General features: G+C 40.5%; 1 protein-coding gene and 1 pseudogene across 1 annotated transcript in view; one reads left to right on the forward strand and one right to left on the reverse strand.

The window, feature by feature from the left end:
* Window positions 1-2343: 2343 nt before the first annotated feature.
* Window positions 2344-25035, reverse strand: part of LOC133752502 (cancer/testis antigen 55-like) — a 119153-nt gene continuing 96461 nt past the window's right edge. Inside the window, exon 5 of the mRNA XM_062183003.1 lies at window positions 2344-2529. Coding sequence (XP_062038987.1) covers window positions 2344-2529 — 186 coding nt within the window. The remainder of the gene's footprint in view (window positions 2530-25035) is intronic.
* On the forward strand, window positions 17253-24127 carry LOC133753615 (transcription initiation factor IIA subunit 1-like; annotated as a pseudogene).

Genomic DNA, 25035 nt, shown 5'->3' on the forward strand with positions numbered 1-25035 from the left:
ACAGAAGGTGTGTATGGAAATGAGAGATTCAGATGGACTCAATTGCAGGAGGAACTCATCAGGATTCCAACACAGGACAGAAAGATACATAATAGGAGCAGTGCCCAGTGCTCACTTGTGTGCAGAGGGCAGAGACGGGCAAGAGTACAGTCAGCCAGTGGTAGTTTCAACATGCAGATTATCTTCTCACTGCTCCCATAATTATGGTAACTGGCAGAAGAATGAATTAGGCCTTTGGTATGAAGCCTGAAGAACTGACTTTCTGCTCAAGGCCAGGGGCTCTTCATTACCCTGCACAATACTCCAATACACATGTTCCACACTTATCCATCTGATTCTGATTCCCAAGGACAGAAATCTGATTAGTTGGATCTCCTTTGCAAATCACAGCAACATAATCCCCAGGAGATGTAGAGGCAATTCTGAATTTACCGATTTATAGTAAAGTGCATGCCCTGTGCCAGCTGCCATCAGGCCCATTTTATCAATCATGACCCATTTTTCTCGTCCCATCTCTCATTTCTGCTTTTTTGTTCATTAACAGCTTTTTCTGTTGAGCTCTTCCCATTGTTCATAACTAGGTCTAGTAGTACAGCAACCGCTAAGAAGGCGGCATGATTTTTCTTGATGGTAGTTGTAACTCTCCAGAGGAAAAGAGAGCGTGATTACTTTATGTAGCCACATGTTCTCATATCCTTTTCTTCGTCGTGTTTTCAGTTTATATAGAAGTTTTGAAATAAGTCATTTTCATGAGTTTCAGACTCAGTGATGCGTATGGTATCCCCTACTGGCAGAACTGGAAAAACAGGTCTTTTACCCACTCTTTTTAAATTTTTTTTTTTCAGATTTATTTACTTGAAAGGCAGAGTTACAGAGAGGCAAAGGCAGACAGAGAGAGAGAGGGAGGAGAAGAGAGGCAGAGAGAAAGAGGTCTTCCATCCACTGGTTCACTCCCCAAATGGCTGCAACGGCTGGAGCTGGGCCAATCCGAAGCCAGGAGCAAGGAGCTTCTTCCAGGTCTTTCACACTTTCCCAGGCCACAGCAGAGAGCTGGATTAGAAGTGGAGCAGGCGGGACTCAAACTGGCGCCCATATGGGATTGCAGCACCACAAGTGGCAGCTTTACCTGCTACGCCACAGCATCGGCACCTAACACACTCCAAGTATATATATTTTCTTACTTGAGAGAGAGAGAGAGAGAGAGAGAGAGAGAGAGAGTTCTTAACTGGTTCATTCTCCTAATGCCCAAAATAGCCCTGGCTATTTCAGGACAAAATCAGGAGCCAAGAACAACATCTGGATCTCCCACATGAGTAGCAGGTACCCAAGTAGTTGAGCCATCATCTGCTTCCTGCTAGTGTGCACACTAATAGCATTCTGAAATCTGAAGCCAAGCCAGGCCTGGTGCCCAGGTGCATTATTCCTTGTTATTCACTATAAAAAAAATCTTACAGAGATAACTGGCATTCTCTTTTTCTCATTAAGTTTTGGAGGTCTGCTGTGAAATTCTTCTGCACTTTTGCAAATATTACACTCTTCCATGGACAGACATCCAATACCTAATAACTGTTCTAATTGTGGAGTATAGGCAACGGTTTGAGTATGGGAGGTGGACATGTACATGAGCAGAGCCCAGCAGTGAAATTATGAGTGTGATGATACTGCAGGGCTAATTTCCCAGCAAAACTCTAAATGGTATATCAACGACCCAGTAAGGAAACTGTATTGAGTTTTACAGAAATTGCATTTAGTAGGCATAAGAAATGTGAACCAAAGCATAACAGTATTGCCAGTTTCAAGGAAATAGCAGATGCTGCTGGATAACTCCTCTGAAATTTTGGAAAGGCAATATAAAGGCAATATGCACATGACCCTGAAATCTTCTAACTAGATACCCAGAAAATAAGCTACAGAAAGCAAAAGTGTTCTTTGCTCTCCAAAAACAACATCTAGTAGATGTGGGAAAACTTTATAAAGAAAGAAAAATTAAGAACAAGGCAAAACTGCTGGCAGTAGCATAACCAGGCAAACTAGAAGGAAAATAAGAGTCATGAGAAGGAAAACACCATGTAAATTAACTGAAAACAAATGCCTCTGATACAAACTGAGAAGCAGCAGTGAAGGTCATTAGGATGAAGAGGAAAATGCCTTTAATAATGAAAAACGATGAACATTTTCAGGAACACAGAATTCATTAACCTAACACGCTCAACATTTGAAAATGTAAGAAATAAGTTCTTAGGTCTACTAGTTTTTTTTTTTTTTCAAAACAAACTTGTATGGTGCCCTGTGTTACCTATAGAAGAAAGGACACAGAGAAAATAACCAAATTGTGTTTTTACTCTATTCACATGGGGTAATAAGGACTGCTCTGCAAATATAGCCTGCAAGAACGCTTTCCACTACGACAGCATTGACAACATCATGGATTTGAGGCATGTATCCATCAGGAAGTTTCACAGAATCCAAGGTGAAGAAGGTTGTATGATCTATCACCCCATTTCTTCCATTTACATTAGTAATGCGCACCTGTGGAGGTAAATGATGGAAATGATTATGTAAAGGTATCATACATGAAACTTGCTTGCACCTCCCTCTGGCTCTCAGCTGCAGGTCACTCCATGCCTACCAGGGATTCTCAACTTACTTAGTACACGGTGAACACCTGTTTGCTTTGTGAACACACGTATGCCTAGACTCCACCTCACCCCAAATAAATCTGTATCTCTGGGAAGGGTGCCTATGTCTCTGCTGACAATTCCTGTGATAAGCATTGCTCAGAGTCCATAAATTCTTTTTTTTTTGACAGGCAGAGTGGACAGTGAGAGAGAGACAGAGAGAAAGGTCTTCCTTTGCCGTTGGTTCACCCTCCAATGGCCACCGCGGCCGGCACACTGCGGCCGGCACACCGCGCTGATCCGAAGGCAGGAGCCAGGTGCTTCTCCTGGTCTCCCATGCGGGTGCAGGGCCCAAGCACTTGGGCCATCCTCCACTGCCCTCCTGGGCCACAGCAGAGAGCTGGCCTGGAAGAGGGGCAACCGGGACAGAATCCGGCACCCCGACCGGGACTAGAACCCGGTGTGCCGGCACCGCTAGGCAGAGGATTAGCCTGTTGAGCCACGGCGCCGGCCCAGAGTCCATAAATTCTAAAAGTTAATGTTCAGAGAGTCAAGGAGACTATAATTTTCGCTACTTTCTCTGTCACATTCTGAGATCATTATTTCACCTGCACCATTGTTCAAACTGAGCTTTCTTGTATTCTCAGCTTCCACTACTCATCAAATCACACCTAAGCCTTACTGGTGAACACAAATACCACTACCCACTCCATCCATTTTTTTCCCAAGTAGTCTCTAAAGTGTGACTTGTTTTCTGCATTTGTTCTCAGAACATTGCATTACTTCTTTTTTTAACTTTTATTTAGTAAATATAAATTTCCAAAGTACAGCTTATGAATTACAATGGCTTCCCCCCATAACTTCCCTCCCACCCGCAACCCTCCCAACTCCCGCTCCCTCTCCCCTTCCATTCACATCAAGATTCATTTTCAATTATCTTTATATACAGAAGATCAATGTAGTATATATTAAGTAAAGTGCATACTTTAAATAAAACATTTTTGATAAGGACATAGGCTGGTCTTTGGAACAAAGATATTTTGTGTTAGGTTTCCCAATCCACCCAACAGAATCCTGAGCAGCAGAAATGATTAGTCAAAAAAAAAAAAAAAAAGGACAAACAGAAACAAACGACAAAGGCAGTATTGAAACCACTTACCTCACGCACGTGCCTCTGTCCTCGAGGTTTCACTGAGAGGACCTTTCTGCTCTGTGTGTCTGGCAGGCTAGAAAACACAACTTGCACGCAGTCCCGTGGATAAGGATCAAAATCTAAATCAGCGAAGGAAAGAAATGAAGTGGACATTGCTGTTACATTTGCTGATGTTGCATTTCACAAATGCTCTCAGGTTATAATACCCAAAAGTAGTTCCTATTGCATTTAAGGCATATTCTTGATATTTTAAAGTAGTTAGTTATCCTATAAATTGTCCTGTCCAAAACGAAGTTTATCATGCTTTAGACATTGATTCTCCTGTACTGATGTAGCAAGGTCTGATGGGGGAAACCTGTCAACAACTGAACATCACACACAGGCAATCGTTTTAGGAGTAGCCCAAGATGTATTAAACAATCCAGCTCTTCCATGAGAGGCAACCAAGTACAAAGGTAAAAGCACAAGCCTAAAGCAGGCTACCTGGGTTCAGCACTTACTCACTTTGCAACTATATGAAGGTGCTCATTCTCTGTGCTACGGTCAGCCTCTGAAAACTGAGAAGCCTAGCAGCACTTACCACAGAGTTTCAGGGGCAATTAGTCAATCACTATAAAACTCATACAATACTGTTGGGCACAAATCCACAGAAAGAAAATGTTGATTGCTATCGGCAGTAGCATTAGCAAGAGGACACAGTGCAGTACAAAATTTGATATTAACTTCTCAAGTGTTTTGGACAAGGGATGGATTCTATATTTTTATACTGTATAGTTATAAATGAATATTTACAGGTGGTTTACAATAAGGCAAGAGTGAGTCTCAAGGTACCAGGTACTAGGGAATATTTAGAGGCAACATAATTTTCAAACACTGCTACTGGAAGAGTGAATTGACACAACCATGTCAGGTAGCTAGCGATATCTACTAAATCTCAATACTTCTGCACACTATGACCCAGTATGTCTTAGTACTTTCATAGTCCTTTCCTTGTCCTTCCTTAGTTCCATGACAGTTAATTTTAGAAGAATCCATATCATGCACTGAATCCCTGGCCTGTTGCACTCTCTTTTATTTTTCCTATATTTAGTCCTTTTGTGGGGCTTTATATGATAGCCATAAGCTGAAAACTCCAAAATGTATGCACTTGAAGCTCCAATTAACCTCAGATTCATGGATCCAAATGCTTAATCAAATTATTAAATCCAAAGCTGAGTTTCTGCTATCCTTCTCGTGTGCCCCTGTTTGCTCCTCAGTCTTTCCAAATCTGAAAATATGGAAATTCTTCCCTTACCACTGCTCAGATAACTTTAATCCTCAACTCTTATTTATGTCATTCCAAATATTCAATGCATCAGCAAAGACATTTAAATTACCTTTAAAGTACGTCCAGAACCAAACCTATCCTTACAGCCAGCCTCCACTTCTACAACAACTTACCCAAATGCCAATAATCACTCACCAGGTCTGTTGTGTTAGACTCTTATCTTTCTGTATCCATACAGCCTATTTTCAATGCCACAGCTAACTTTAACATCTTAAAAAAAATTCACCTCATATCTTGGTGTTGAATTAACGTTGACCTAACCAATCTCTGTATTTGTGTGATAAAGCATGTCCCAAATTCCCCTCTATACACAGTAAATTGCAAACCCCTCAAATGTGCAAGGAAGTTGTAACTTACCAAAGAGTATACTCTAGTAGGCAAGCGACTGAAACTCAGACAATGCCATGATGAAGGCTGCCAGTATACACCCACATAAAGCAAAACCACAATTGTTTTTAATCAGGTAATCTCTCTACATCCTGTCTGTTATTTCCTGGTTATAAATACAGCTCATCCCACAGCAGGTAAGGGCATTTTGGACCATCTTTAAATGGTAATGCTGCCATACTTGGACGTTGTCCCTGTTTGAATAACCTTTAATAAGTTTAATCTCTCAGTTTTTTTTTCCAACAAAAATTTTCTTTAAGATGCCCCCAAATTTAAAGCATTACAGTGACTTTTAAACCTTTTCAGTAAGGTCTTCCCTGGATAATATATCTGTAATTTTAACTCATTTGATATTAGATTTATATTTTTTCTTAAACTATGAATCAGAATTTTCATCCCTGGTGCTAATCATATTATCGGCAATCAAAGCTACTGATCTACAAAGAGACTTGCACAAAATTTCCTTTGCAATTTAATCTGTACTAGACAAAAGCTTCTAGCAGCTAACACGACCTTTAATAGGAGCATGGCAAAGCCATGATGTATTTGATATACTGGCATACTACACATACAAGTACATAGATGTGTTCAAACACATTCTTTTTAGTATAAAAAGTCTTACACAAAATATTATGTATGCTTGATTACATTAATCGATATTCTCAAACAGTCAAATTAAATGTGTAGTGTGAACAAAACAGAACAGTGTTTGGGAATGGAGACAGGTATTTACTGGGTGAAGGCATGAAAGTCATGATTAGGTGCAGCTGTGAACATCCAAAGAAATCTGTAACATTTCTAAACAAATATTTTATCTGAGTTGCTGGTACACCTGCTAGAGTGTTCAGGAGGCACTGAATAAACATTTCTCTATACTTTCAAATATATGGAAAAAACAAAAGAGTAGTAGGTCGATAGAAGAATGTATCCATGGATGGCTATGTAATAGAAAAAGTATAGGGAAATGTGAAAGGCAGAATTCAGGTGGTGGCTGCATGTCTGAACATTGTAAAATTATTTCAAATTTGCCCTATATTTGAAAAACTTGTTGAACATTATGGTTAGTAGGTGCATTAAGCCTATGATTTTAAAATCAACAGAAAGCATGTTATTGCAACAATTAAAGAAAAAAAAAGAAGGAAAATAATGGGGGTGGTTGAGGGATGGAAGTATGGCTGTCTTCCTAGAGTTGTATCTATGAAATACATGAAATCAAAAACACCCACATCAAATAAGTATATTCCAAATTTGACCCTGGAATTGAAACGTTTAACACATTTAATTAACAAGATTTTTAAAAAACCTAATCTCATCTAATTTTCAACTTTAAAAAATATGAATTATACCTGTAGAAACAATATCTAGAGAGAAGTAACATGTATGATTACTGCAGTTAGCACCACGCATTCGAGAGCTAAGACAGTGCAATGAAACGCTCCTGTAGTACTCTCCTGGCCCATCATCGAGGGAGCTACGGCTGTGATCACCTGCCTGGAAAGCAAAGAAACAGTTACTTCACACACAGCCAAAGTTTAAAAGAAGCATATGCTGAAGTCATTGTTCAAGAAATACTTGAAGTAAGCATAACATACTTTGGTGTGTATATTTCAACTGACAAACACTTCACAGATATGAGTTCATAAAATAACGTCTGAGGTTCATCATCTTTTTATTTCATTTATTATAGCAGTTCAGCAAGACTGTTCAGGGAGAAAAGAGAAAAGAGTTCCCATAGACTCTCTTGCACCTCTAGTTTCCCCTATTATTAGCATCTTGCATTGGCATGGTACACTAATTACAACTGATGTTCCAATGACAGTTCATGATAAGGTCCATAGTTTATATTAGGTTCACTCTTTGTTTTGTACAAACACCTTTAAAATATGATGAAGAATGTTATTTGCTTAACTCAGCACTTTGTCATCCATGAGGGCTTTGAACTTACAATATTTGTTCTTTCCAATTTTTCCCATTCTAATGCATGATTATCGAAGCATAATCACTTAAAAATAGAAACAAATCTCTCTTGATCTTTTTTCCCTTTCAGAATCAGTTCTTTCCTCCTCCTCACACCAAAAGATATTGAGCAAGTTGTCCATAAAACTAGGCAAAGCCTGGAAATCACCTTTATGTTCTCCACTAAGTGTATGCTGCTGCCTGAGCAAGCATAGTTCTATTTCCATGGTGAATAGATAGATGGGAAAGTCAGACTATACTTGGAGACACTGACAGGAAGAGAATACAAAGGAAACAGGAACTCCGCCAAGTTGCCGGCCTGCAAAAGGGAAGGGGGAACCAACATAAAAGACAGGGGGAGCCATGAGAAGGAGATACCCTTCTCCGAAGGGAGGAGAGAACTTCCACTTTGACTATGACCCTATCGGAATAAGATCAAAGTCAGCGAACTCTAAAGGCTTCCATAGCCTTGGCAACTCATGACTAGAGCCTAGGGAGATTACTGACACCATGAACAGGAATGTCAAATTGTTAAATCAGCAACAGGAGTCACTGTGTACTTACACCCCATGTGGGATCTGTCCCTAATGTGTCGTCTAAAGCCAAGTGATGCTATAACTAGTACTGAAACAGTATTTTTATACTTTGCGTTTCTGCGTGGGCACAAACTGATGAGGTCTTTACTAATTATATACTGAATTGATCTTCTGTATATAAAGAGAATTGGAAATGAAAAAAAAACAACCTGGTGTTAAAAAGGAAATGGCATAGAAAATTAATTAATTTGAAAAAAAATTATGTAGGATCTCTGTCTTTAATGTGCTGTACATTGCTGTGTCTTAATGTGCTGTACATTGCTATTTAATGCTATAATTAGTAATCCAATGGTAGTTTTTTCACTTTATGTTGCTATATGGGCAAAATGTTGAAATCTTTACCTAATATATACTAAACTGATCTTCTGTATATAAAGAGAATTGAAAATGAATCTTTACATGAATGGAAGGGGAAAGGAAGCGGGAAAGGGGAGGGTTGCGGGCGGGAGGGAAGTTATGGGAGGGGGGGAGCCATTGTAACCCATAAGCTATACTTTGGAAATTTATATTCATTAAATAAAAGTTTAATAAAAAAATTTAAAAAAAAAGGACAGGGGGAGCCAAAATAAAAGGCAGTCTTGAGAGGTGGGACTTATATTTTGTGAGTGAAGATTTAGCCATACTTAAATGCTGTTTTATCTTGTTGCTTAACAGAGGAAGAGTTTAAGATGACAACAAGAGAACGGGCACTCCATAGCACAGAGGAGGGTGTGGACAAATAAAAGGAGAGGACATCGAAAACACAGGTACAGAGAATTGACCCCGAGAGAAGGGACACTCTTTCCTTCTAACAGGACTGAAGGAGGCTGGGATAAGTAAAGATGCAGGAACATTTAAAGATTTTGTCTTTGTAACAAACATCAAAATCAGACTTCACAAAATCTGAGCTCTGGATAAAATGAACATAATTGCAAGGAAAAGTTTAGTAAGTCACCCAACCCTATCCCTCAAGCAGTGGCTTGAGAGATGACTACTTTATGATCTTCATGGGATATTTAATTCTGATGAGGAATTTTGTAAAAAGTGAAGGAAAGCTCTTATTTTTATTTTTTTAATTTATCTGCATGCATTTCATAAATATAACTTTAGGAACATAGTAATTCTTCTGACCTTATCTGCCCTCACACCCACACTTCCCACCCTTCCTCCCCCTCCTTCTCCTATTCTCAGTCCTGTTTTTCACTAAGATCTATTTTCATCCAAACTTATACACAGAAGATTAACTCTATTCTAGGTAAAGAGTTCGGCTCTTTGCATGAGGAAGACAAATAAAAAGAAAGAGAGGGAGAGAGAGAGGGAGAGAGAGAGAGAGAGCGAGAGAGAGAAACTAAAAAAAGAAAAACATACAAACAAACAAGAACAAAAGCTATTCCTCAACAGTCCAAACAAGGGCTGTTCAAAGTCACTGCATCTTGATGGTAATTTTACTTTTTTTTTATTTTTTAGAAAATTATCTTTAAAGAGGGACCCAAGAATGATACATCTTTTGCAAGCACTTAGACATAACTAATTTATATGACAAAAGAATATTCTCCACTTAATACACTAAAATGAAGTGATTCTTTGAGTACAAATTTTACTATTAAGTCTCATAATACAACTCTTTGAGGACAGAGGTCCTGCATGGCAAGTTAGTGCACAGTGACTCGTGTTGTTTATTTAACAAATAACAGTCTTATGCATGATGCCAGTAATCACCCGAAGCTCTCATTTTTTCTATGAATCCAGTGTAACAGAGATCCCAAAAGCCAATAAAACTAGCATAAGGATAGATAACTAAAAATCAACTTAAGTTATGGAAATGAGGAAATGTAACTAAAAAGTAAGCAAGCAAATTTAGCAGGACATTACAAGAATTATTAATTATAACTAAATGTGAATAATTCCACAAAACCAAACTGGCCTGATTCTAAAAAAATGAGTTATATTTTCTCCATATTAATATCAGTAAATATCAATTAAAAATCCCAACCTGGGTTGAATATTCATTTTCACTGTATTTTCTAGATATTATGATTCTCATTTAAGATACTGAATTATACAATCTCTTATAAAACATCAGAGAAACTGTATTTATTGATTTTGTGGTAATCTATAGAAGAGGAATGGGGGTACACGTGCTTGTTTAATTCATGCAATACTGATTAAACAAAGAACAAAGAACCGCATAATGCCATTTAGGAAAATTCCACATTTCATTATGAAAAGGAAGTAAACACTAACCAATATTGCCAAATTAAAAATAGTATAGGGGGCCGGCGCCGTGGCTTAACAGGCTAATCCTCCGCCTTGTGGCACTGGCACACCGGGTTCTAGTCCCGGTTGGGGCGCCGGATTCTGTCCCGGTTGCCCCTCTTCCAGTCCAGCTCTCTGCTATGGCCTGGGAAGGCAGTGGAGGATGGCCCAAGTCCTTGGGCCCTGCACCTGCATGCGAGACCAGGAGAAGCACCTGGCTCCTGACTTCGGATCAGCGAGATGTGCCGGCCACAGCGGCCATTGGAGGGTGAACCAACGGCAAAGGAAGACCTTTCTCTCTGTCTCTCTTTCTCACTGTCCACTCTGCCTGTCAAAAAAAAATAAATAGTACAGGGGCCGGCGCTGTGGCATAGCAGGTAAAGTTGCCACCTGCAGTGCCAGCATCCCATATGGGCATCGGTTTGAGTCCCGGCTCCTGCACTTCTGATCCAGCTCTCTGCTACGGCCTGGGAAAGCAGTGGAAGACAGCCCATATCCTTGGGCCCCTACAGCAGCATGGAGACCCAGGGAAGGCTCCTGGCTCCTGGCTTCGGATCAGCGCAGCTCTGGCCGTTACGGCCAATTGGGGAGTGAAACAGCAGATGGAAGACCTCTCTCTCTCTCTTCCTTTCCTTCTCTATGTAACTCTGATTTTCAAATAAATAAATAAATCTTTTTAAAAATAGTATAAGAATGTTATAAGTTATTATGCAAAATTTCCAAATGCTCCCAATAACAGCACTGTTACTTCTTAAAGTATAAGCCATAAAAGAGTCCCATGTCTGAAGAGTAATAATTGTTCAGGAGGGCATGAAGGGTTATTTTATTTTTTATTTTATATTCTTCTAGACTTTGAATTATTTACCTATGGGTTTATGTGTATATAAAACTGTTCACATTTATTGAAAGCTGATATCAAGCATTCAATTGATAGTTGCTATTTTAATAATAATATTAAAGTATATCTAAATCATTTTTAAAAGATTCAGCATGATCTATCACATTAGGTAACATGAATTAACACTGTAGTATGCAGTAAGATTTAACTAATTTAAAAATAAAACATATAGATAATGATTTTAAGTTATCCTTAAAAAGTTTATCTTAAAAATCTCTTAAAAATCTACATAAGTAATTAAAATACAATGTATCAGACTTCCCCTAGGAGTTATGTACCTTCCCCTAGGAGGTTCGCACCTCCCTTAAGATGTACCCCATGTGAAGAGATAGATAGGTCTGGGCCTCTTAACTTACAAGGCCTAAAGCCCAACAGATTATTATCAAGCCCCTTCTATCAGATTCTATTTGCCTCTCAATCAGAAAACTTAATTGTAGCTTATACAGCACCTTTCTTAGCTCCTCTAATAATGACTCTGTCCTTTGTTCTAGATACTGTCTAGCGCACTTGGGCCTCATTCATTCGTAATCATAACCTCTACTCTACCTCCAATGGCTCTACTCCCAACCTGTGTGTACTGATGGTCCTCTTCCCCACTTAATGCTGTATAATTGTTCTGACCTGGTTAATGCCACTCTTAGGATCATTGGTTACTATCCTCACCCTGTCTTTTATGACCTTGTCTAAATATGATCAGAGTCGGCGAACTTGGTAGGCTTCCATAGCCTTGGCAACTCATGACGAGAGCCTAGAGTGGTTACTGGCACCATAAACTAGAGTGTCAATTTGTTGGGTCAACAACAGGAGTCACTGTGCACTTGCTCCTCATGTGGGATCCCAGTCCTTAATGTGCTGTACATTTTGATTTAATGCTATAACTAGTACTCAAACAGTATGTTTCACTTTGTGTTTCTACGTGGGTGCAAACTGTTGAAATCTTTATACTAAATTGATCTTCTGTATATAAAGAGAATTGAAAATGAATCTTGATGTGAATGGAAGGGGAGAGGGAGTGGGAGAGGGGAGGGTTGCGGGTGGGAGGGAAGTTATGGGAGGAGGAAGCCATTGCAATCCATAAACTGTACTTTGGAAATTTATATTCATTAAATAAAAGTTAAAAAAAGAAAAAAATACAATGTATAATGATAGCAGAACACAAATATTAACAGTCTGAGAAATATATTTATGAAACTTAAAAAAACCTAGTAGGAGAAATGCACAAAATAATTCAAAACCATACAAGATGAAAAATGTGCCTGTTGGAAAAAAGACAATTAACCTGATGTTATTTCTCCCCAAATTAAATGTACAAAATCAAAGTCATTCCCCTCAAAAGTCAAGGGGTATTGTTGGTGTTGGGAGTGGAAGAACCAAATACAAGGATTTTGGTTTTTAATATGATACAGAAAAGCCAAGAATACAAAGGGCCAGGAAAGGTCCAAATACATTTGATAGGGAAACAAGGATCTGAAACACTGAAAGAAATATACTCTAATGTTTCAGTGATTAAAACATTTAATTATATCTTCAAGACAAGATGACACAATCCAAGGAATATGATAGGATGTCCCCACAGTTTCAAATTCTTGTGAGATTGTAGTGATGATACAAGGGAAATTTCAACTTACTATGGGAAAAATGTAGTGCTGCATTAAAAGTATGGGGATAGCAATACAAAAATTAGCAAAACAAATTCTGTAATATTTTCTCAGTGGCTACACCTAAATCCATTATAGGAAGGCTGAGTATTTAGATGTGAACAAATAAATAATTTTGAGAGTAAAACAAAAATAATAATTCTGTGAATTATGCAGTGCAATGGGTATCTGTAAAGACACTTATTGAGCTTAAAAGTCATATGGATAAGACAGACACATTTCTAGTATTTAAAAAAATAAACTCCTTGAAACAAAGTTGAAATATGATCTTGGATAAATATTTGCAAAAGGTTCATGCCATCAATTTCCTATTAAACTTCCAATTTTCCCATATTAAAACAGCTGTAATTTCCCCAATAAATAAATAACTCTGGAAAGGAAAGCTATTCCATATTGACAGTTTGAAATATATGATTATGAGACTTTTTATTTCCTAGATTGCTAATGAGTTCAAAGATTGACAGTATTTCCATTCTTGGCAATACTGGCAACCAGGCAGTCTCACAGTCTGTTACTGACAGTGTAAATCAGTACAATATATTTGAATCATCATTTAATTATACCCATTAAAGTGACAAATACATTAACATAAGTGATACTCCAGAACTGAAGATTCACTAGATATCACTGATTTATACTTATTTTACTTTTCTTTATCAACTGTATTTCTTTTTTACAGTTGATTTTTTGAAGATTTATTTTATTTGAAAGACAGAGTTACAGGAGTTACAGAGAGAGGTAGAGATGGGGAGAGAGAGAGAGGTTTTTCATCTGCTGGTTCACTCCTCAAATGGTTACAACAACCGGCGCTGAGCAGATACGAAGCCAGGAGCCAGGAGCTTCCTCTGGGTCTCCCACACAAGTGCAAGGGCCCAACCACGTGGACAATCCTCTGCTGTGTTACCAGGCACATCAACAGGGAGCTGGATCAGAAGTGGAACAGCCAGGACTCAAACCAGTATCCATGTTGGATGCTGGCACTGAAAGAGAGGGGCTTTAACCCACTGCACCACAGTACTGGCCCCGATTTGTACTTATTTTAAAAATTATAAATAAAATAAATCTTTTAAAAAAACTCTCTCTGTAACTCTCAAATAAATAAAATAAATTACATCTCATGTGGGATCTGCCCTAATGTGTTGTCTAATGTGAAGTGATGCTATAACTAGTACTGAAACAGTATTTTTACACTTTGTGTTTCTGTGTGGGTGCAAACTGATGAAATCTTTACTAAGTATATACAGAATCGATCTTCTGTATATAAAGATAATTGAAAATGAAAAAAAAAACACCTGGTGTTAAATTGGAAATGGCATAGAAAATTAATTAATTTTTAAAAAATATCATGTAGAATCTCTGTCTTTAATGTGCTGTACACTGTTATTTAATGCTATAACTAGTACTCCAACAGTATTTTTTCACTTTGTGTTGCTATGTGAGGGCAAACTGTTGAAATCTTTACTTAATATATACTAAACTGATCTTCTATATATAAAGAGAATTGAAAATGAATCTTGATGTGAATGGAAGGGGAGAGAGAGCAGGAAAGGGGAGGGTTGCGGGTGGGAGGGAAGTTATGGGAGGGGGGAAGCCATTGCAATCCATAAGCTGTACTTTGGAAATTTATATTCATTAAATAAAAGTTAAAAAAGGGGGGGGGGGAGCTGTGGTGCAGTGAGTTAAAGCCCTTGCCTGAATAACCGGCATCCCATATGGGTGCTGGTTCTAGTCCCAGCTGCTCCTCTTCTGATCCAGCTCTCTGCTGTGGCCTGGGGAAGCAGTAGAAGATGGCCCAAGTCCTTGGGCCCCTGCACCCACGTAGGAGACCTGGAAGAAGCTCCTGGCTCCCAGTTTTGGATCAGCGCAGCTCCGGCCCATTGTGGCCATCTGTGCAGTGAACCAGCAGATGGAAGACCTCTCTCTCTCTGTCTCTACCTCTCTCTGTAACTCTTTCAAATAAATAAAATAGATCTTTAAAAAAACCGAAGAATCTTATGAAGGATTAATTATATTTCAAAAAGGATTTTAAAAAATAATTATTAATATGTGGTGGCCAGCGTTGTTGCTCCACATCAAATGCTCCTCCCTGCTAATCGCCTTGGGAAAGCACCGAAGATGGAAAAAGTATTTGGGGTCCTTCACTCACATCAAAGACCCAAATAAATCTCCTGGCTCCTGGCTTTGTCCTAGCCCAGTCCTGGCTGCTGCAGCCATCTGGGGAGTGAACTAGCAAATCAAAGATATCTCTTTCTCTCTCCCCCTCACTCTCTTACTCTTATTTTTCAAATAAATAAATGCATCTGTAAAAAAGTTAATAACATGCACATTTGTTCACCTTGCAACTGTACTTCAGCAAGTCCAGAGATCCCAGGATAGTACAGACTTGAATAATAGTAATTGTTAATCAAAATTTTAAATGCAAATATATAGATATACTTTAGAACAAAGAAACTGCTACAAAGATAGAAAAAATATTGCAAACAAACTGATATATTAGACTTCCAATTCCATCTACAAATATTATACCAGGGCACCCCAGAGAGGCTGGAAATAGTAGCTATTTTGAGTGCATCCCCAGGAATAAAGATGATCCCCAAACACACATCATTCCTACACTGATGGCTTAAAATACCTGAGCTGTTCCATCTCCTTCCACAACAGGAGTAATGTTCTGCCTAGTGCTCAGAGGCACACGGCCAGACACATCAGTAACAAGGAAGATAGATGCAGCAGAGAGGCCACGATCAGCACAGGCACTTGCCACTGCACCCTGCAGAGCTGTCAGATCAGTGTTACCTATGAGACAAGCAAACAAAAGCTTTCGTGAATTACTCTCAAAGCAAACACACATTACACATAAGCCCCATAGAGGAAACTGTGGGAGGCAATTATCTAAAACTAGAAATAAAGTGGGTTGGAATTGAGATGCAGATGACAGTACCAGTAGAACACAGTGATTAGTGTACAGGATGCTGGAGGCAGAGTGCTTAGGTGGAAATACCAGTTGCCACCATTTCTCTGTAGAGCACAGTAGCTCAATACTCAAGCCAGTGTAGTTGCAGGGTTAAGAGCACAGACTCTAGAGCCAGATTGTGTGGAACTGAATCACAGCTGCCATGTGTGTAACAGGGGGCACAATAGTTAATCTCTCTAAACATGGTTTCATTTGTAAAGCCAGGATATTAACAACGTTTGCCTTTGAGGACTATTATAAATATTAATCATCACACATGTAAACTGCCTAGAATAAAAAATGTCTCCCACAGATTAGTATGTTACTTGTATTTACTTCTAGAGAGTTTTTAAGCATTTATTATCGCTGTGTAGTTTCCTCATCATCAACAGCAGCAGCAGCAGTAGTATGTGGAAATCCTTAAATATCTCACCAGATAAAATACATAGAGATCTTTGGAATTAAGTTACACTCAAATGTGAATCAGACTCATCTGGATTTATTTTGGTGCCCTGAACCAACAGAGGTAATAAGCCTCAGTTTGGGATTTGAAGCCAGAGTTTGCAAAGCTTCAACTGTGAACCACATTAACTTATGTATTTCCAAAAAGACAGGCATGTGTGCTTGTGATGCAGCACATGATGACTCCAGTACTTGCCTCCCTGCCAACCACCCCACCTGAGAGATTTAGATGGAGTTCCTCACCCCTGTCGTTGGCCTGGACTTGCCCCTGCTGTGTTGGCCATTTGAGGAGTGAACCAATAGATGGATGTTCGGTTTGTCCCTTTATCTCTGTTACTACACTTTTCAAATACACACACACACACACACACAAGATCCTTGATATGGATATCAAAAGAGGAATCTGTTACACAGTCACACAGCATCTATGTAAGGTAATTTTCACAATTTTGTAGAGTATCAGGGCATGTCTCTGCCTACGCCATCGCTGTGGAAAGCTCCTGGCAGTAACTAGATACTCACCGCAGACACGGCACTAACGCCGATTTGCAACGCTTCCATCCCCCACCTCCAACACAAGATGGTGCCTGCCATTGCTCTCAGAGTTCCTTAGAGCCCCTGAGAACCTCACACCAGCGGTGGGGCACAGCCCTATGGGTAGGTCCCTTGTGGGGAGGCAACAGGATAGGTACCTTCTAGAAGTCTCCATGGTGGCGCAATCTCTGCCTCCTGGTTTTCGCTCTCCTCAAAGAAGACAAGATTCATGGACACAAGCCGGAACATGATTCTTCTGTTACACAGCCTAGGCACCGTGTCACAGGAAGAAAGAGACCTATTTCCGTCGAGATTTCTGCCTCCTAGTGTCTGCAGTCACAGTAGCTACTCGCGGCCACACCTCTTTCTCCTCTGCTTGGCCCAACCTCTAGTCAAGACCCCTTTACCGGAAGTGGGAGCAGTGTTTGAGAGCTTTCTTGGGTCTTGTGCCCACCCACCAGCCAGTGAGGGCGAAATGGGCTCTGAGGAAGCCAATACCAGGGTGTTGCTGGGCAGGACTTCCTGGGTCCTCCCACCGCAGGCTAGAGGGGAAGGGGAAATGGTATGCCAACCGGAAGTCAATTCCACTCGGATCCCTGTTCAAGTTGTAGGGTATAGCATGTCGCCTGTGGGATTCTGCAGGGATGTAATTGGAAGGGGAAGTAACAGCCAGCAGAGAATGGAGGCAGGCTTCTGTTACAAGAATTTGGAGTTGGTTCTTTGTCTCACAGAGATGAATAATTATGACGGGGACAATGAGGGGGAGCAAAATGGAAAGCTTTTTTGAAAGATACATTGTATAGAAAATTGCAGAGAATTGAGAAGCACGACTCCTTCCACCTAGGAGGAGTACCCAAAAAGAGGAGTCTATTTTACTTAATTTTATGCTTGGCATGAGGCAGAAGTAAACTTTGTTATTAGGCCTGTGGATATTCACGGGTCCCAGCACCATTTCTTTGAAAACACTATTCTTTTGTTCATGTAAATCAGTTGACCCAAGAAGAGTCTACAGGTGTACAGGTTTATCCTTTCGCTAGTACCAAATGTTATTGTTTATATTCTTTGTATTAAATGTTACGTTACAAAATGTGAGTAATTAAAGTTTGCTCTTTGTTATGATTCTATGCTGGGTGTTTAGTATTTCCTCACGAATTTTAGGACCAGCACATCGATTTCTAAGAAAGTAAGTCTGAGATTTTAATGGAACTTGTGTCGAATCTGATGTTCTATTTGGGGAAGACAGTCATTTTAATTCTATATACAGGAGATCTATATACAGGAGACACATTTTCATTTATTTAGGTTATCGTTAATTTCTTGTTTAAAAATGATTTATTTTATTTATTTGAAAGACAATGTTACATAGAAGGTAGAGACAGGTCTTCCATCAGCTGGTTCACCCACCAAGTGGGTGCAACAGCTGGAGCTGGGCTGATCCAAAGCCAGGAGCCAGGAGCTTCTTCTGGGCCTCCCATTCGGGTGCAGGGGCCCAAGGACTTGGGCCATCTTTTGCTTTCCTAGGCCATTAGCAGGGAGCTGGATCAGAAGTGCAGCAGCTGGGACTTGAACTGGCACCTATTTGGGATGCCAGCACTGCAGGCAGGGGCTTTAACCCACTGTGCCACAGCACCAGCCCCCATTGTCATTAATTTCTGCCAGCTGTTTTAGTTATCAGATTATATGTTCTTCTTTTTTTATTAAATTATTCGTATTGTATCTGATTACTGTTATTAGAAATTGAATTGTTATCTTGATTTCCCTTTCATATTGTTCATTTCTGATGTATAGTCATACAATTGAATTTTATTTGTTGATCTAAAAGCCTGATACCTTGTTACACTCACGTATTAGTTCCAATATTTTAACATATTCCTTATTATTTTCTATATACAAGATGAGGTCACGTGAAAATATTGTCTTAATTCATCCTTCTCAATGCAGATACCTTTTGTTTTCTTTCCTTGCCTAACTGCACTGGCCAGAACCTCTGCAACAGTGATGAATAGGTGTGGCAAAATCAAATACTTTGTCTTGTTCCTGATCTTAAGGGCTATACATTCTTTCATGTTAGCTATTTGTGTTCTTCAGTACCATCTATCACACTGGGAAAGTTCTAATCTCAGGATCATGTTATGAAAGGGAGTTGGTTTAAGTCATGTTTTCTATTTGATTATCATGCAATTTTGGAATTTATATGAATAACAGCTGTCAAATGAGGATTGTTTGATTTATTGTAAAATATTTAACCAATCTGTGTTCTTGGGATAAATTCCACTGAGTTTTTATGAGCTGAATTGTGTTTCACCAAAACTCCTATGTTGAAGCCCTAACACCCGATTTCTGATAATGTGACCGCATTTTGGAGATTTATCTTTAAGTCTTTAAGGAGGTAATTTTGGGGATTTGTAAGAAATCCTGCAAATTGTAAAATTTAGGGGGTGGGGCTTTACAACAACCTCAGATACTCGCATCCCATATTGGGGAGTTTGAATCCAATTTCTAGTTAATCTTCTAAATACAGTTCTTGATAATGCATACCCTGGAAGGCAGTGGTGTAGGTTCAATGAATGGGTTCTTTCTACCCATGTGGGAGAACTCTGTTGAGTTTCCAGTTCCAAGCTTCAACTCAGCACCAGCACAGCCAGTGTGGACTTGTGAACCAGGGTGATGGAATACCTCCCCTCCCTTAATGTGGTAATACCCTAGCACACTGTTCTGCAATAAAAAGAATGCGCATTGTTTCTCAGAAGAGCATGGATGAATCTCCCCAGGAGAGTTCCATGTTGCAAAAGGGAAAATCCTGGGACCAGCGCTGTGGTATAGTGGGTAAAGCTGCCGCTTTCAGTGCCAGCATCCCATATGGGCACAGGTTTGAGTCCTGGCTGCTCCACTTCCAATCCAGCTCTCTGCTGTGGCCTGGGGAAGCAGTAGAAGATGGTCCAAGTCCTTGGGCCTCTGTACCTGCGTGGGAAACCTGGAAGAAGCTCCTGGCTCCTGGCTTTGGATCAGCCCAGCTTTAGCTATTGCGGCCAACTGGAGAGTGAACCAGTGGATGGAAAACCTCTCTCTCTTTCTCTCTCTGCCTCTCCTTCTCTCTCTGTTTAACTTTGACTTTCAAATAAATTAAATAAATCTTTCAAAATGGAAAATCCCAAAACAATGCATATATCATATAAAACATGATTAATATGACAATTTTATGGAAGTTGAGGCCAAGTGAGCAGTTATCTGGGGCAAGGGATGTGAGCACAGGTAGCAGATGTAGATAGGATGGAGTTGGGTGAAGTTAGAAAACATCACTGGATGCAGTGCTTACTTTGACGAATTGCTTTGAATCTACACTGTGTCATGGTCAACATCTGCATGTGATGTTTTACAATAGTTTTCAAGATGTTGCCAACAGGGGAATCTAGACAAAGGGAAAAGTAACAACTGTGTTTTCACCATGGGTCATTCTACACTGATGTCATATTTACAAGTTTGAACTGTAAAAGGATTCTGGAAAGAGATCCTCCTGCCCCATATCAATGCAGTCCAGCATTTCTCAAAGCTTCCAACCTCATTAAAGAAACTCTATCTAGAAATTTTGTTCTTTTATCAGGTGTTCCCAGTAGTGGAGGTGTCAACCAGGTCATTTTTTTTTTTGACAGGCAGAGTGGACAGTGAGAGAGAGACAGAGAGAAAGGTCTTCCTTTTCCATTTGTTCACCCTCCAATGGCCGCCACGGCCGGCATGCTGCGGCCGGCGCAGCGTGCTGATCCGATGGCAGGAGCCAGGTGTTTATCCTGGTCTCCCATGGGGTGCAGGGCCCAAGCACTTGGGCCATCCTCCATTGCACTCCCTGGCCACAGCAGAGAGCTGGCCTGGAAGAGGGGCAACCGGGACAGAATCGGTGCCCCGACCGGGACTAGAACCAGCCAATTTCCTCCCAAGTGTCCAGCTGTCTGAACCCTGCCCAACTTCATGCAGTCTGCGGGTCTTTTCAGTAGCTGAAGCCCAGTAGCCAATGCAGCCAGCCGGGGTTGAGGACCTCTGTCAATACCCTCCAGCCCCAACTGGGAGCACAGAATGTATCATGATTTTTTCCTGAAGAAAAGGCTCTTCTAAGAGCACTTGCTCTCAGAACATGGTTTATAATCAGGTAACCAATGTGCCACATATTCCAACACCACAAGCCAGAGAAGAGGATATTAGTATAGGTATCTGTGGGCAATGCTTCAGGAGAAAACAATGGCATACCATTTTGTGAACAACAGCAGAAAGAGATGACTTAAAAGTGAGCTATTTCTGATGCCCAGTTCATGAAAGACAATGTGTGTAGCACATTCTGTGGGGAAAAGGCTGTTCTAGAACACACCTACCCCATGAGTACACTGATGTCTTTAACCTGTTCCCTCCCGACTTGCCAGATCTTACGGTCCTTATCATCAGCTTAGCTAAGCTGGTGCCCTGAGGGCAGTGACCACAAACTTGTGTGCAAACTGGATTTCCATGTGCACAATTACCTTGGATCCAGCTCTGCAGACATGACAGACTACTGAACAAAATGTAACAGTTGACTAAGTGTAAGCTATGTGACTACCAGCAATGGGATTACAATGTACATGCTGCTCTCTGCAGTGTACTGCAATGTACCCCAGAAGGGCATTTTAACTAAAGAATGTGGCCCATACAGCTGCACTAAGTTGCCAAAAATCACATACAGCAAGTAGGCAACACATCCAGGATTTGGATGCCTTTCATGCAACTGCAGAGCTGACACTAATTGTTGGAATGACACTGCATACCTGCGGACACCAAGCACAATTCTGCACTGTTCACCCTTCACTGAGGAAATCTGCTGTCTCTGTGACCCAGTGGACACAGATAGGCTAACATTCGTCCTTTGAGGAAATTGTACCTAGGCTCCTCTGAGCCATCTTCCTGATGGGTCTCAATGTTGGACTATAAATTGACAGACTTGCTACACAAATTATTTAGGCCACTGTCTTTTTGGATTATTTGTTTATTTGAACATCAGAGTCATGGAGACAGGAGAGACAGAGGGAGAACAAGGTTTTTCACCCACTTATTCATGCTTCAACTGGCCCTAACAGCCAGGGAGGAGCCAGGTTGAAACTAGGAGCCAGGAGCTTCTTCTAGGTCTCTGACATCATTGGCAGGAGCCCAAACACTGGGGTCATCCTCCGCTGCTTTTTCAGGCAATTAGCAGGGAGCTGGACCAGAAGTGGAGCACCCAGGACACGGACCAGATCCAAATAGGTTAATGGCATCCCAGGTGGTAGCTTTACCTGATAGGGCACAATGCCAGCCCAGGGCCACTGTTTCTAAGAGAACAAATTCACATGCCTAGGATTACCATGAACCCTCAGGTTGTGTCCACTTGAAAAATCTGAAGGCTGCTAAAGACTGCACCGTTTGTTCCAGCCCACACCAGAGGGCAGGTCCTGACCTGCCTTCTTTAGTGCATTGACTAAAAGAGCTCCCTATCCCAAGGCCTCCATGTTCCTCGGAGAGCATAAGCAGTCCCACAACTCAGGGGCATCTTTCACCAGGACCTGGAAGCCAGTCCCTGCAATGCAGCCATCAGGAAGCAGGGGTCTATCCTCAGTCTTCTGAGGAGGCCAGAATCCTGACTCTGTAACTGTCCACCAGCAGATACTGCCCCTCCCACATGCACTGAGCACCCTGGGGACTTTCTCCCTTCTTTGCCCATACTGAGCTCTCACTCTCTGTCTTGACCTTTAATATCACAAACCCTCTAGAAATGCAGTTCACTGCACACTGGGCTAGGTCCCAGTGGCACCAAGATGTGGGGATCTCCTCCCTGACTGCTGCTCAAGGCCTGTACCCTCAGCAGTAGCTTCTGATGTTAAAGCACCTTTAGATGTCTAGGGATCTGGCTTCTGGTCAGGGTCCTTTTGTCTGGCACCGCTTTAATCAAGGGCCTGTCGGGGTAGATATCCCAGGAGAGTTTGGTGAAAAATTAACAGTCTAGTGGTGAAGTTTAACTGGGAAGGAGACTCAGGGATCCTTTTATGGTAGGCATGGGAGAAGGTTTTTCATCAGTCCAGGGAGGGCTGGCCATTGGGAGACTGCACAAGATGAATGGCTGGATCCATAGCTACAAACAGCAGTTCCTGATGCCCTGCAGGACAATGGTCAGGGCACTCACTCATGACACAAACAAGAGGCTGGGTAAAGACTCAAAGAAAATGTACCAACTAACCAACCAGTCTTAGCCTAGTGTCTTACACTCTAGACACACATGGTGCATGCATATTTCATATGAAATCATCATTGAAAAAGAAAATGCCTTTTGCAAGTATAAATGAACGTGTGGTCAACAAATAATCCAGAGTCCATGGTAATACTCCCCCCATTGCTAAAGCAGTCAGTAGTTCTACAATAATAGGTTATACCACAAATGAAGCCTGATGGAGTACAAGCTCCAGCTATACAATAAGATACTAGTCCCTCATCCTGGAGAGATTTCACCATAGTTGGGTGTCATTATCTGTGGATGATCCTGTACTTGGCTGGAAGACTGCCCATGCAGGGGATTAACCTGACTGCTAGCAGGTGGCAGAAGCCCCAGGCACATTTCCCCCACCTCCACCAATCAGGGAAACTGCTCCAGGTGTGGCCCAGGCTCATCAGGAAAGCTACGCAGCCTACCTTCAAGCTGATTGGAAAAGCATAGCGGCGCCAATATGGGCTCTATCCTATAGAATCAGTGTTGCCCTGAATTAGCTACGCCCTTCTGCCTGCCCTTTAAAAGGTGTGCTTGATCGTTAATGAAATGGACGTGTTCACTGAAACTTGTCTTCAGTGCTTCTTGTCGAAGAACACCATGCCCCACCATCCCACAGTGTGCGGGCCTCACAGGATGAGCCTGCAATTATCCAGCCTCAGCAAACCTTATTTGTAAGAAATAAGACTCAAGTTATACCTACACCAGCACAAGCACAGATTACTGCTTCTGGCCAAAAGCAAGCACAGACTCAATCTACACAACAACAAGCTCCATTTTTGTTACAAGTTGCTGGAACTAGGGATACATCATCTGAAGAAGGTGAAGATGAAGAAGATGATTATGATGATGATGAAGAGAAAGACAAAGAGAAAGATGAAGCTGAGGATGGGCAGGTAGAAGAAGATCCAATCAATAGTGAAAATGTGAGTGATGAGGAAAGACAAGAAGTCTTTGACACAGAAAATGTTATTGTATGCCAATATAAGATACATGGAAGTAAAAATAAATGGAAGTTTCATCTTAAGGATGGCATTATGAATCTCAACAGAAGATATTATATATTTTTTAAAGCTAATGGAAATGAAAAATGGTGAAGAGTTTCTTCTTTTCTTTTATAAGCAAAAGAAACTTAAAAAGCATATCATGAATGGTTTGACATTTGGGACATAGACCAACCAGCATTTCGCTTCTGCATGTTAGAAATGAGCAGCAGAAGCAAAGCTACTGGAACAAAGCTAGACCTTGACAACATAGACACAACTTCTAACTGGCAAGCCATGGACTTGTAGCAACATAGACTGATGGGGTATAGGGGGTGGGTTTCATGTAGGAAAACCATAATTGTTGATTTTAATAGAAGTACCTGCTGCTAGTAATTAGTATGTAAAGATTTTTCTATATTCCTTCCTCCAACTTGGGTTCAGACAGAAGATAACTTATTGGATTAAATTGAAGAAATATCCCTTTTGATATATTGAATTGAAACTGCTTATTATATGTGGTTATTTTTGGTAAAAATTGCATGTGAGATTTTACAAAATGGTATGAATTACAGTGTTGAATTTTAATTCACTTTTATAAGAAAACAATTTAAAAGCCCACTCATAGCTCTTAAATATATAGCTCTTCTTTCCAAGCTTTATGAAACAGCTACTCAATATTTAACAGAAGGAATCAGTGATCAGTTTAGAGACATCATTTTACCCAGGTATAGATATTAATATTAATTTTTAAAAAATTTATTAAATTTAGTTTAATGACTTTAATAATGTCTGTGTTGAGTCCAATTAAAATGACAACATTGATTTCTTTGCCAAAAATCTTATATCTTTTGGTTACCACCTTAAAAAGAAACTCCAAATTGATTCCTCAGGAATTTATTTTTGTTTCACAAGGGACCATCTTGTTGAATTGTATGTATGAGAGTGTATGCCAACTTTCCTGGTGCACTTGTATGTGCACTATGTATGTCCTTACATAAGTGTTTATTCTGTAGTCATTC

The sequence above is a fragment of the Lepus europaeus genome, chromosome X, assembly GCF_033115175.1.
Source record: "Lepus europaeus isolate LE1 chromosome X, mLepTim1.pri, whole genome shotgun sequence".
Lineage (NCBI taxonomy): Eukaryota > Metazoa > Chordata > Mammalia > Lagomorpha > Leporidae > Lepus > Lepus europaeus.